General features: G+C 49.8%; 1 protein-coding gene across 2 annotated transcripts in view; it reads left to right on the top strand.

Moving 5' to 3' along the window:
• caska (calcium/calmodulin-dependent serine protein kinase a) overlaps positions 1-13195 on the top strand; it is a 399989-nt gene that overhangs the window by 133797 nt on the left and 252997 nt on the right. For both annotated transcript variants that reach the window (XM_067992893.1, XM_067992892.1), the window contains exon 5: positions 5605-5677. In XM_067992893.1, coding sequence (XP_067848994.1) covers positions 5605-5677 — 73 coding nt within the window. The remainder of the gene's footprint in view (positions 1-5604; positions 5678-13195) is intronic.

The following is a 13195-nucleotide window of genomic DNA, read 5'->3' as shown; positions in this document are numbered from 1 at the left end:
TCCCGTCTCTGTTTCTCTCTCTCTCCCCTCCCGTCCGTCTCCCTCTCCCCCCCCCCCCCCCGTCCCTCTCTCCCCTCCCGTCCGTTCTCTCTCTCTCACCTCCCGTCCGTCTCTCTCTCCTCTCCCCTCCCCGTCCGTCTCTCTCTCTCCCCTCCCGTCCGTCTCTCTCTCTCCCTCCCGTCCGTCTCTCTCTCTCACCCTCCCGTCCGTGTCTCTCTCTCCCCTCCCGTACGTTCTCTCTCTCTCCCTTCCCCGTCGTCTCCCTCTCTCCCCTTCCCGCCGTCTCTCCCTCTCTCCCCCTCCCCCCGTCTCTCCCGTCTCTCCCTCTCTCCCCTCCGCCCGTCTCTCCTCTCTCACCCTCCCGTCCGTGCTCTCACTCTCTCCCTCCCGCCCGTCTCTCCCTCTCTCCCCTTCCCGCTCCCGTCTCCCCGCTCTCCCCTCCCGCCCCGTCTCTCCCTCTCTCCCCTCTCCGCCCGTCTCTCCCTCTCTCCCCTCCCGCCCCGTCTCTCCCTCTCTCCCCTCTCCGCCCGTCTCTCCCTCTCTCCCCTCTCCGCCCTCTCCCCTCCCTCCCGCACCCCGTCTCTCCCTCTCCCTCCGCCCGTCCTCCCTCGCTCTCCCCTCCCGCCCGTCTCTCCCTCTCTCCCCTCTACCGCCCTTCTCTCCCCCTCGTCTCCCTCCCGCCCTCCTCTCTCCCTCGCTTCCACCTCCCGCCCCTCTCTCCCTCTCACCCTCCCGCCCTCTCCTCCAATCCTCTCCTCCCCCTCCTCCCACCAACCCCTCCTCCCCTCTCTCACACCCCCCTCTCCCCCCTCCCCCCTCTCTCCACTCCTCTCCCCCCCCACCCCCCTCCCCCCCGCCCGTCCTCTCCCTCTCTCCCTCCCCCCCTCTCACCCTCCCGCCCCTCTCTCCCTCTCCTCCACCCCTCCCGCCCACTCTCCCTCTCTCCACCCTCCCGCCCCTCTCACCCTCTCTCCCCTCCCCGCCCTCTCTCCCTCTCGTCCCCTCCCGCCCTCTCTCCCTCTCATCCCTCCCGCCCGTCCTCTCCCTCTCTCCCCTCCCGCCCCTCACTCCCTCTCTCCCCTCCCGCCCGTCTCCTCCCTCTCACCCTCCCGTCTCTCCCTCTCTCCCCCTCCCGCCCGTCTCTCCCTCTCTCCCCTCCCGCCCGTCTCTCCCTCTCTCCCTCACCGCCCGTCACTCCCTCTCTCCCCTCCCCCCCGTCTCTCCTCTCTCCCCTCCCGCCCGTCTCTCCCTCTCTCCCTCCGCCCCGTCTCTCCCTCTCTCCCCTCCCGCCCGTCTCTCCTCTCTCTCCCCTCCCGCCCGTCTCTCCCTCTCCTCCCCTCACGCCCGTCTCTCCCTCTCTCCCCTCCCGCCCGTCTCCTCCCTCTCTCCCCTCCCGCCCGTCTCTCCCTCTCTCCCCTCCCGCACCCCGTCTCTCCCTCTCTCCCCCTCCCGCCCCGTCTCTCCCTCTCTCCCCTACCCCCGCCACGTCACTCCCTCTCTCCCCTCCCGCCCTCTCTCCTCTCTCCCCTCCCGCCCCGTCTCTCCCTCTCTCCCCTCCCGCCTCCTCTCCTCCCTCTCCGCTCTTCCCTCCTCCTCCCCTCCGCCTCTCTCCCTCTCTCCCCTCCCGCCCCTCTCTCCCTCTCTCCTCCCGCCCTCTCTCCCTCTCTCCCTCCCGCCCCTCTCTCCTCATCCCCTCCCGCCCCTCTCTCCCTCTCTCCCCTCCCCGCCCTCTCTCCCTCTCTCCCCTCCCGCCCCTCTCTCCCTCTCTCCCCTCCCGCCCCTCTCTCCCTCTCTCCCCTCCCGCCCCTCTCTCCTCTCTCCCCTCCCGCCCCTCTCTCCCTCTCTCCCCTCCCGCCGCCCTCTCTCCCTCTCTCCCCTCCGCCCCTCTCTCCCTCTCTCCCCCTCCCGCCCCTCTCTCCCTCTCTCCCCTCCCGCCCCTCTCTCCCTCTCTCCCTCCCGCCCCTCTCTCCCTCTCTCCCCTCCTCCTCGCCCTCTCTCCCTCTCTCCCCTCCCGCCCCTCTCTCCCTCTCTCCCCTCCCGCCCCTCCTCTCCCTCTCTCCCCTCTCCGCCCCTCCCTCCCTCTCTCCCCTCCCGCCCCTCCTCCCTCTCTCACCTCCCGCCCTCCCTCCCTCTCTCCCCTCCGCTCTCCCCTCCGCCCCTCTCTCCCTCTCTCCCCCCGCCCCTCTCTCCCTCTCTCCCTCCCGCCCCTCTCTCCCTCTCTCCCCTCTCCCGCCCCTCTCTCCCTCTCTCCCCTCCCGCCCCTCTCTCCCTCTCTCCCCTCCCGCCCCTCTCTCCCTCTCTCCCCTCCCGCCCCTCTCTCTCCTCTCTCCCCTCCCGCCCCTCTCTTCCCTCTCTCCCCTCCCGCCCCTCTCTCCCTCTCTCCCCTCCCGCCCTCTCTCCCTCTCTCCCTCCGCCCCTCTCTCCCTCTCTCCCCTCCCGCCGTCTCTCCCCCTCTCTCCCTCTCCCGCCCGTCTCTCCCCCTCTCTCCCCTCCCGCCCGTCTCTCCCCCTCTCTCCCCCTCCCGCCCGTCTCTCCCCCTCTCTCCCCTCCCGCCCGTCTCTCCCCCTCTCTCCCCTCCCGCCCGTCTCTCCCCCTCTCTCCCTCCCGCCCGTCTCTCCCCCTCTCTCCCCTCCCGCCCGTCTCCCCCTCTCTCCCCTCCCGCCCGTCTCTCCCCCTCTCTCCCCTCCCGCCCGTCTCTCCCCCCTCTCTCCCCTCCCGCCCGTCTCTCCCCTCTCCCCTCCCGCCCGTCTCTCCCCCTCTCTCCCTCTCCGCCCCGTCTCTCTCTCTCTCTCCCCCCTCCCCGCCCGTCCTGCTCTCTCTCTCCCCTCCCGCCCGTCTCTCTCTCTCCTCTCTCTTCCCCATCCGTCTCTCTCTCTCCCCATCCATCTCTCTCTCTCCCCCGTCTGTCTGTGTGTCTCTCTCTCTTCCTCTCCCCGTCCGTGTCTTTCTCTCTCTCTCTCTCTCTCTCTCTCTCTCTCTCTCTCTCTCTCTCTCTCTCTCTCTCTCTCTCTCTCTCTTCCCCCCCCCCCCAATCTCTCTCTCTCTCTCTCTCTTCCCCCCCCCCCCCCCAATCCGTCTCTCTCTCTCTTCTCCCCGTCCGTCTCTCTCTCTCTTCCCCATCCGTCTCTCTCTCTCTCCCATCCGTCTCTCCCTCTTCCCGTCTGTCTGTCTCTCTCTCTCTCTCTCTCCTCTCCCCGTCCGTGTCTTTCTCTCTCTCGCTCTCTCTCTCACTCGCTCTCTCGCTCTCTCGCTCGCTCTCTCTCTGTCTCTCTCTCTCTCTCTCTCTCTCTCTTCCCCCCCCCCCCAATCTGTCTCTCTCTCTCTTCCCCCCCCCCCCCAATCCGTCTCTCTCTCTCTTCTCCCCCGTCCGTCTCTCTCTCTGTCTCTCCCCCCGTCCGTCTCTCTCTCTCTCTCCCTCTCTCTTCCCCATCCGTCTCTCTCTCTCTCCCCCGTCTGTCTGTCTCTCTCTCTTCCTCTCCCCGTCCGTGTCTTTCTCTCTCTCGCTCTCTCTCGCGCTTTCTCTCTCTCTCTCTCTCTCTCTCTCTCTCTCTCTTCCCCCCCCCCCCAATCTGTCTCTCTCTCTCTCTTCCCCACCCCCCCCAATCCGTCTCTCTCTCTCTCCCCCGTCCGTCCGTCTCTCTCTCTCTCTCCCGTCCGTCCGTCTCTCTCTCTCTGTCTCTCCCCCCGTCCGTCTCACTCTCTCTTCCCCCCGTCCGTCTCTCTCTCTCTGTCTCTCCCCCCGTCCGTGTCTCTCTCTCTCTCTCTCTCTCTCTCTCTCTCTCTTCCTCTCTCTCTCTTTCCCCCCCCCCCCCATCCGTCTCTCTCTCTCTCTCTCTTCCCCCCCCCCCCATCCGTGTCTCTCTCTCTCTCTTCCCCCCCCCCCCAATCCGTGTCTCTCTCTCTCTTTCCCCCCCCCTCCCCTTCCCATCCGTCTCTGTCTCTCTTCCACCTCTCCCCCTCCCTGTCTCTCTCTCCCTCTCTCTCTCTCTCTCTCTATCTCTCTCTCTTCCCCCATCCGTTTGACTGCGCCCCTCTCTCTCACTGTCTGTGTTTCTGTACTAGAGGAAGATATTTGGAAAATTTCATGTTTTGAAGATTACAATATCAAATGAAAGCCTTTTGTCTAGTGATACCACAATCACTGTTTCAGTTCTTTAGATTTGAATGAGATGTCCCAATGAATTTATCATACCTTCAGAAACTATTAAATCGGAGAAATTCAAAACTTCACTGAGAGTCCCTGTTTCTGTATATCGTCCATGTCTGAAAGGGACAGCGAGTGGGGAGCACCCTATCTATTTAGTGTATCAGAGGCACTTAGAACATTTTTAGGTTGCTCTCGTAGGAATTTAATTTTGATTTTAAGCAATTTAGTGTCATAACTTTTTGAACAATGCCTTTTTGGTGTGCTTAAATGTTTTGAACTTGTTACTTCACTAGTCCTTTGTCTTGATGCAGGAGGTTAGTTAACTATGTACTTTAGTGTAAGATTAACTTTTGTTTTGTTTGCATAAGGCACTTCTTGAGTCTTATATTCTCTTGCAAAAGACTGCATCTAAATTTCTGTTGTCTGAGAAAATCACAGTGCTCAAGTGTTTGCCACATTAAAAAAAATAAAAGGAAATATCACATAGTTGATATGTGTAAGGCTTTAGCACTCTCTGTAGACTTTTGTTCATCTGGGTAATTACCTGCTTTGAGAACAAGACTTTAGGTGGACCCATTATTAACCAACTATTGGGTAGCAAATTACATGTTTTGTAACTCCCTGGGAAAGCAAAACTCGCTGGACAACATTAAAACTCAATCTGCCTGTGAAGTGACCATCTTTTTGGGTCAACATGCAGAAGGTTCCTCATAGGGCACAAAATTATTGAAGGGACAGCGTCCCTAGATGTTTGTTCACTGCAAGATGTTGAGAATATTCTGTTTGTATGTGAGGGTTGAACAGAAAGTAATCCAACATTTGTCATCCTTTGCACTGCAGTACCTGGTCCCAAGTAAATTCTGGATGTTGTTACTACAGGAGAAGTGTCACAGCTGGTGTTGAGTGAATGAGTTACAGGAATATTTTTCATAGAAAATTAAGCTTGTGTTAGTTGATAATGGTCTTTATACTTAACCACATAACAAAATGGATTTGCACATGCATGCAATTCAGTTTTCTGTTATACAGTATTCCTCACGATGCAACAATCGTGTTTGGGCATGATGGTGGTGCAACACATTGGAGTCATAACCCACTGTGTCACGGAATAGGATGCAAACTTGTGCTTATAATTCCCTGCAGATGGTCTTAAACTTGCTATAGAGGAAGGTGCCAAGCATAGAACAGAACTTTCCTACAGCGAGGGGAAGTAAATATCTGGCGATGCCACTCTAACTATCTTCTAGGATGTGCAAGTGTATGGACCTCTGAGAAGACGAGAGTGGCATTTGAACAGGTCTCCTGTCAATCCTCCCTATGGGCATTGGCATGCGGAATGATATAGAAGTGTTACAGGACAAAAATTAAGTTTTATAAATTGTATAGTATGTTCTGTTTTTGATTTCACTGCTAACTCCCTGAGATATGCATAATTCTAACCTTTTTTGTATTTGTAGTCACTACATGCGACAGATACTAGAAGCACTACGCTATTGTCATGACAATAATATCATTCACCGAGATGTGAAGGTAAGTTAATTGACTGGTGATGCTGTTGTGTTTGCAGAAAAAGCCCTGAACTGAGCCTTATTCAAGGGAGAATCTGAATAAGTTACCTCAAAAGCTAAACTATTTTGCATAAGTATTTGTGATAGTCAAATATAAAATGATTGCACATTCTATATTACCTAAACTGAGTAGAAAAATAGGAAACTAAATATACGATCTCATGTGGAATTCTCTTTATGGACAGAGGCTAGTTTCTCTTGTGTAGCAAGGTTTGTATTTGGGTGTAAAAGCCCTGATGAGCTCACATTACTAGAACCTTGCTGCTCTAAACACCGCTGCAGCTGAATATACGTGTATGTTATTTGTTGGTGATTTGAAACTAGCTCTAAGTAGCTTTGGGGTGACCTAAACGCACTAGTGTTTTCAGTGTGGTGTACATCTACATTGCAGTGCAGATAATTGGCCTTTACTTATGAATTAAAACATGGAATTTTGTATCATTGCACATGTAAATCTTGTAATGTAAATTGCCGTTTGGCTGAAATCAACAATTAAGGTCAGTTTGACTGAAGATTGCTTGGAACTTGGATCAGTATTGTTCAGAACTCATTTCTTACCAGGTGTTGTTCCTATAACCATAAATATGGGGTATTCTACCATCACCTCCAGAAACAAGTGCAAGGAGCCCATGGATTTATTCGTCGCCAAGATAGAGACCATCCGTTCAACTGCCTTTTTACTCTTTTTTTTCCACCCCCCCCTCCCATGCCCACAAAGCCAAACTACCCCCTCAGATCCATTCCTACTCTAGACCCCTCTGTCTAGTTTATCTCCCATCCCTTCCCACCCACGACCTCTCCAACCTCATCTTGTCCATGAGACCTGCCTCCTCCTCCTCAACTCCATTCCCCAAAACTCTTGACAAACCTTCCCATCCTGGTCCCCATAATAGTTGATATTGTAAATGCTTCTCTCCCTCTCAAAACTACAGATATCCCCGCTCCCCCCCCCCTCACAATCCCAGCCTTGATCCTCTGCCCTTTTTAACTACCGCCCCATCTCCAACCTCCCTTTCCTCTCCTGAGTCCTTGAACGAGTTGTTTCCTCCCAAATCCATGTCAAACTCTCCAACAACTCCCTGTTTGAATCGCTCCAATCAGGTTTCCACCCCTTCCACTGCACAGGAACAGCCCTAACCAAGGACATGAATGACATTCCCTGTGACTGACTGTATTTTGCATTAACCCTCCTCATTCTCCTCGGCTTCTCTGCAGACTTCAACGTGGTCATGTACACAACCTCACCTCCATTTTCCAGCTCGGTGGAAACGCTTTAACTTGATTCCACTCTTATCTATCCGATCATCGTCAGAGCATCTCCAGCAATGACCTCTTCTCCCACCCCCACACCATCACCTCTGGAGTTCCCGAGGATCTATACTTGCCCCTGCTGTTCCTCATCTACGTGCTGTCCCTTGGCAATGGCATCTGTGGCATGGAGTCAGCTTCCACAGCTTATGACACCCAGATCTACCTCTCCACCTCTCGCAAATCCTCTACTGCCTCTGTCCTGTCAGACTGCTTGTCCAACACCCAGTCTTGGATGAACTGTAACTTCCTCCAGGTAAACTTTGGGAAGACCAAAGCCATTGTCTTCGGCACCCGCCACAAACTGTACCGTCATCACTGCCTCAGGCTGAACCAAACTGCTAGCAACCTCGATGTTCTGTTTGACCCTGAGCTGAGCATCCAACCCCATGCCTTCTCCATCACAAAGACCTTCTATTTCCACCTCTGGCCTCAACTTCCTCTTTCCCCAACTCAGCTCATCTATCACTGAAACCTTCATCCTCGCCTTTATCACCTCCAGATTCGATGATTTCAGTGCTCCCTGCCCAGCCTCCGATCCTCCACCCTCAGTTAAAAATGCAGCTCATCCAAAATACACGTATTCTATTTTTCACCAAGTCCTGCTCACCTTTTATTACTTTCCTCACTGAAGTACGTTGGCTCCCAGTCCCCCAACACCTCAAATTTAAAATTTTCATCCTCATGTTTACAGTTCTTTTGTGGTCTTGCCTCTCCCCATCTTTGTAACCTCCTCCAGGCCTACAATCCTATCGACCTCTCTGCTCTTCTGATTGCAGCCTTTTCCGTTTCCCCCATTCCCTTCACTCCACTATTGACAACTGTGCCTTTAGCCGCCTAAGCCTCACCTCAACAATTCTGCCCCCCAAATCCTTCCACCTCTCCAACTCCCTCGCCTCTTTTTAAGACCATCTTTAAAACCCACCTTTTTGACCAATCCTTCCTGATCTCCTCAGCAAAATCTTGGTAAAATTGTAACTCTTTCTACAAGAATAGGTTAGATTACAGACTGTCAACATATTCTGTTCTCAAAACCAGTCAATCATGGGTTCTCTTTTCCAGTTTCTCAGAAAGTGAAGGATATTGGTTCTGATCGTCTCTAATTTGTACCAGTCAATGAACCTCCAGTCAATGTACAGGGTTGTCTTGTCATGTGGCACAAAATAAAATAAAATTGATGCATTAAACAGCTGTTCAGAGATGCCTGCTAGCCAGAGCCTGCAACTGCATGCAGATGGATCTGTTTTCCTCCTCAATCCTCTTGTGTTTCTGCCCAAGGATAGGAGCCATGGCAGAATTAAGGTTGGATATTGTCTTCTTTTCCAAGACACAGGATTTTGCATGCATTGCTTCCATTTCCTTTGATCCCAGCACACAGCACCCGCAAGCTTCTTGTTGCTCATTTAGTTATGACGAGGATAGCTGCTAGGGCATTGGATTTTTGGGCTCCCTGGAGTCGGGTGGGAAAAACTGCAGCCCGCAGCGATAGGTATACCTCTCCAGATTGCATCAATAAACCAGGCTGGCTGGTCAATCATTGGCAGTATCCTAGCTCTGCCTGGGTCAGGTATTGGATTATTGAGTCTGCTAGAGTTGATTCCAATCGCCCATCACTAGACCCGTCATCTTGGAGCAAGAAGGACAGTCATGATTTAGACAATTAGTGAGTGCAGGTTTGAGCCCTCACTAAGCAGACAGCAGGTACCAGGAAGCACTGATTTAATTCCAGTGAACGGCAGCTTCTTTGCAGCTGGTGTTCTGGCTGCTCCACATGTAAATCCTACCTCCTGAATGATGCTTTTATGGTATGTATTTACATCAGAGGATATAAATGAAAAAGATAAATTATCTTTGAATGATGTGCATCCACTCACAATGATCCCACTCCTATAATCCCCATAAATCCATATAGTTTGTGATATAGTTTGTGTTGCGGGGGGTTAAAGGTCCGTGACTGGTCCATTTCAGCTAACTTCAGGTCAAAGCAAACTGGGACTATGATGAGCCCTGAAGATTTATAGAGTGTGGCAGATTGAAACCCCATGTGGAATTGCATATCTGCAACATCATAAGAACATAGGAAATAGGAGCAGGAGTAGGCCGTACGTCCCCTCGCGCCTGCTCCGCCATTCAATCAGATCATGGCTGATCTTTGACCTCAACTCCACTTCCCCACCCGATCCGCGATCATGATGACGTTTTATATGCCTGCATAGTACGTGATTTCTTCAGATCCAATCAAGCTAGCATTTACTCCTGCAATGTGTGGCGAATGCTTCTCAGTTAAAGAATGATAAGGTAGGACCCCACATTCCCTATTATCAAGTTGATACTTTTACTGCCCAATATCTAGTTAAACAGTAGCATGATCTGGGTGTTTTAATAATAAGACCACTCATTGTGTATACTGGATGCTGTGATCTCGCACATACTGCCTCATGCATTTCTCCTATCTTCTGGAAGGCTGACTGGAAAAACACTCTAGTGAGACAAGACCAATTGCAAACCAACAAGCTAATTTAGTTTACATGTAATATATGAATGAGCAGAATACCATTTTCACTGTGAGATTTACCTATTCCCTATTACTCCTCGTAAGTTCAAAATAATCAGTTAAATGAACTATGCCGTTTGATATGGGTGTCACTGTACAATTCAGCATCGCTGAACTGCTTATTCCAATGTTCTTCAGCAAGAGAGGAAGGCAAAAGCTTGATCTGTGACCCTTCTCCCTCAGCACTTAGTCAAGTATTGGCTCGCCGAGCCACCAGTCAAAGCTACCACCATGAATGGGAAACCATCCCCAGTGTGGAAGCCATGGTAACTGCATTACTGATCTAGCTAAGATCCCTGCTGATGCCTTACATGGAAATCAATCCAATGTTCTGAATGCAGACCTGCATAGAGCATGGAGAACACATTTCTGATAGCTACTTTGCCTGATACCCCAGCTAATGGTCATAATCAACATCCCAGATAACTTGTGTTTCTCAAATTTAACCTCCGAAGAACCAAATTTAACTCCATAGCAACATCATAATCCAAGCCAAATAGGTAAAAATCTTGAAATGTAACTTTTGTCACCCTTTCACTAAAGACTATTCCAAATGATATCTACAAATATTACCCAAAGCATTTTTTAAATTAGTGAGTATAGTATAATACACCGGTGTATTATTATACCTGCATTATGATTACCTGCATTACAAGATGTATTACATTTTTTTTAAAGTGTTGATCGGGGTAAAATGTTGGGTCCCTATTATGAAACCTTTTTTTTTGCTAAAAACTGACGTATCATCCTCTTGATATGCTAATGAGTATTTTAGAATATCTAAAACAAATGTTTAACTGTTCAGTATTTCTTACAGTGGAACCCTTTCATACAGTAAATTGTCACATGTTGCCATGTCAACAGGTGCCCGAGACAGTATTACTGCAAAACCATTCATGAGATGGAAAAACATCACACTAAGTTACAATAAGTAGCTCAGTTTGGAAAAATTGCTTTCTCTACTTTATGAATAATTCAATTACTTGTAATGATAAGAGCAGAGAACAAAATCAGGATATATATTTTGAAGGGAGTGGAGACGGAATTGTAACATGGGAGTTGAGAGTGAGAAAGGTCATGTGCACACTCCAAGAAAGGGAATGTTATAAACAGGATTTATTTCATGTAAAAAATGTACCTGACGTTAGACTGAAAGGCCTGTAGTTACCTGGTTTCTGTCTCCCACCCTTCTTAAATAATGGAGAACATTTGCAATTTGACACAATTCTCTAATCAAGAGAGCTTAGGAAGATTATTACTAATGCATCTGCAATTTCCTCACCTACTTCTTTTAATACCCTGGGGTGGAAACCATAAGTCTCGTTACCATTATTCTATTTGTATTAAATCTAGTAAGTTTTTCCCCTTGATTTATTTTTCGTTTCCTTTATGCCGCTTGTATTTTGTCCTCTTCCTCTTGTGTGAAGACGTATGCAAAGTATTCATTTCACAAGTCTGCCATTTTCTTATTGTTGATTACAGTATCACTTTCGTCTGTCGTTAATGGGCCTACATTTCCCTTAGCTATTCTCTTTCTCTTACTATATTTATAAACTATTACAGCTAGCTTGCAAAAAAAAATTTGTATTCCTTTTCGCAGCTCTTAATATTTTCTTTGTGTCCCTTTATTGCTTTTTATAGCTCTCCCAGTCTGCTAGATTTCCACTTTTCTTTGCATTTGTGTAAGCCTCTTCTTTAGGAACATAGGATCAGGAGTAGGCCATTCAGCCCCTCGTGCCTGCTCCACCATTTGATAAGATCATGGCTGATCTGTGATCTAACTCCATATACCCGCCTTTGGCCCATATCCCTTAATACCTTTGATTGCCAAAAAGCTATCTATCTCAGATTTAAATTTAGCAATTGAGCTAGTATCAATTGCTGTTTGCGGAAGAGAGTTCTTTTAATTTTATACTGTATCTTACCTCATTTGTTGACCATGGTTGGCTAACTACACAAGTGGAGCTATTGCCTTTTAGGGGTATATATTGGTATATTGAAGTCAGTGGAGAGAAATATTGGGCAGGGTGCAAAACGAGTGTTGCACCCAAACCTGTGGGTTTCCTACCCGACTAGTTAGGTTAAAATTATTCCCTGTGTTTTCTCCTCAATGTGGCTGAATTTCTGACTTTAATCAAGCAGGGTACAGGAGGAAGTATTCATTGCCATCGTATCTGGTCCATAATTATTTGGATTTCATATCAGTTCATCAGTTATTCACTGTTGCTGCTTGTATTTGTCATATTCTTGAGCAACAAGCTGTCCCCAGGCCTCATTAATTTGAACAACAACGTCATGTTACTTTTATGGCAGGACTTCGAGTTGAAAGGGGAAAATGTATTATAACTGCAAATTGAAACTAGGTCTAATTACCAACATTAACTCATGACTTTCCTTTTAGCAGAATTCCAAGATGAATAGCTGAGGTGGGAGGGGGCCAATTATGTTGCAGGGTTGTATGTGTGAGCTCACTTCACTTGAATTGAATTAAATTATATGCAATCTTTGTTTCTTTCCCTCATCAAACACTGGAGTCTTCTCAAAAATGTTTGGACCAGTTCACGTATCATGTTCATATGTCTGGGGATTTTTGGGAGCATAGCTCAATTTTCATTTTATGGAGGGGGAGAAATAATGTGATGTTAAATTTGTAATGTTGACCATTGATGTATTTTCAAAGCTGTTTGGCTTCTAGATTTTCTATTTATATTTCTAAGTAGATGGTGTGCAGAAGTTTGTTTGCCCAATTCCATTCTCCACGATACTACTGCAGCTGTCATTCTGCTTGATCTCTCTCTCCTCCACTCTTGATGCGCTTGACCCTAGTAAAACCTTTACTGTCTCCCATCCTAGTCATTCCCTCTGATATGGACCTCATCCTCACTCCCTCAAGTTCAAGGGTATCTGGCACATAACTGGTTTAGCCATTATCACTAAATCCGGCTGGAGCTTATCGAGCACTATCGAGCCTCACTCTCCTCATCCTGGAGAGCAAAGATAGCCCCTTGGCGTCTTTACTCCACTACCGATCATCTCCTTAAACCTCTCTCCCCTGCCACTGCACCCTCACCTCCAACAAGAAATGTGAGGATTTCATGGACGACTTTGTCACTAAGATTGAGACAATCCATTCAGCTGCCTCTGTTGCTTTTCCCCTTCCCCTTGCCTACCAAGCCAAACCTCCCCCAAGGCTTCCCCCTTAGCCCTGAATCCGCATCATTCTCTAGTTTCTCTCCTGTCTTCCCTCATGATCTCCCAGAGCTCCACTTGCCCATGAGATCCACCTCCTACTCCCTTGAGCCCATTCCCACTAAACTGCTGACCACTCAACTTCCCTTCATATTACCATCGCCGAATCCCCCACCATCAACATCCTGGGGGTCACCATTGACCAGAAACTTAACTGGACCAGCCATATAAATACTGTGGCTACGAGAGCAGGTCAGAGGCTGGGTATTCTGCGGCGAGTGACTCACCTCCTGACTCCCCAAAGCCTTTCCACCATCTACAAGGCACAAGTCAGGAGTGTGATGGAATACTCTCCACTTGCTTGGATGAGTGCAGCTCCAACAACACTCAAGAAGCTCGACACCATCCAAGATAAAGCAGCCCGCTTGA

This window comes from Heptranchias perlo, chromosome 11 (assembly GCF_035084215.1).
Source record: "Heptranchias perlo isolate sHepPer1 chromosome 11, sHepPer1.hap1, whole genome shotgun sequence".
Lineage (NCBI taxonomy): Eukaryota > Metazoa > Chordata > Chondrichthyes > Hexanchiformes > Hexanchidae > Heptranchias > Heptranchias perlo.
The sequence above is the reverse complement of the archived record's forward strand: the minus strand, read 5'-3'. Positions and strand labels throughout refer to the sequence as shown.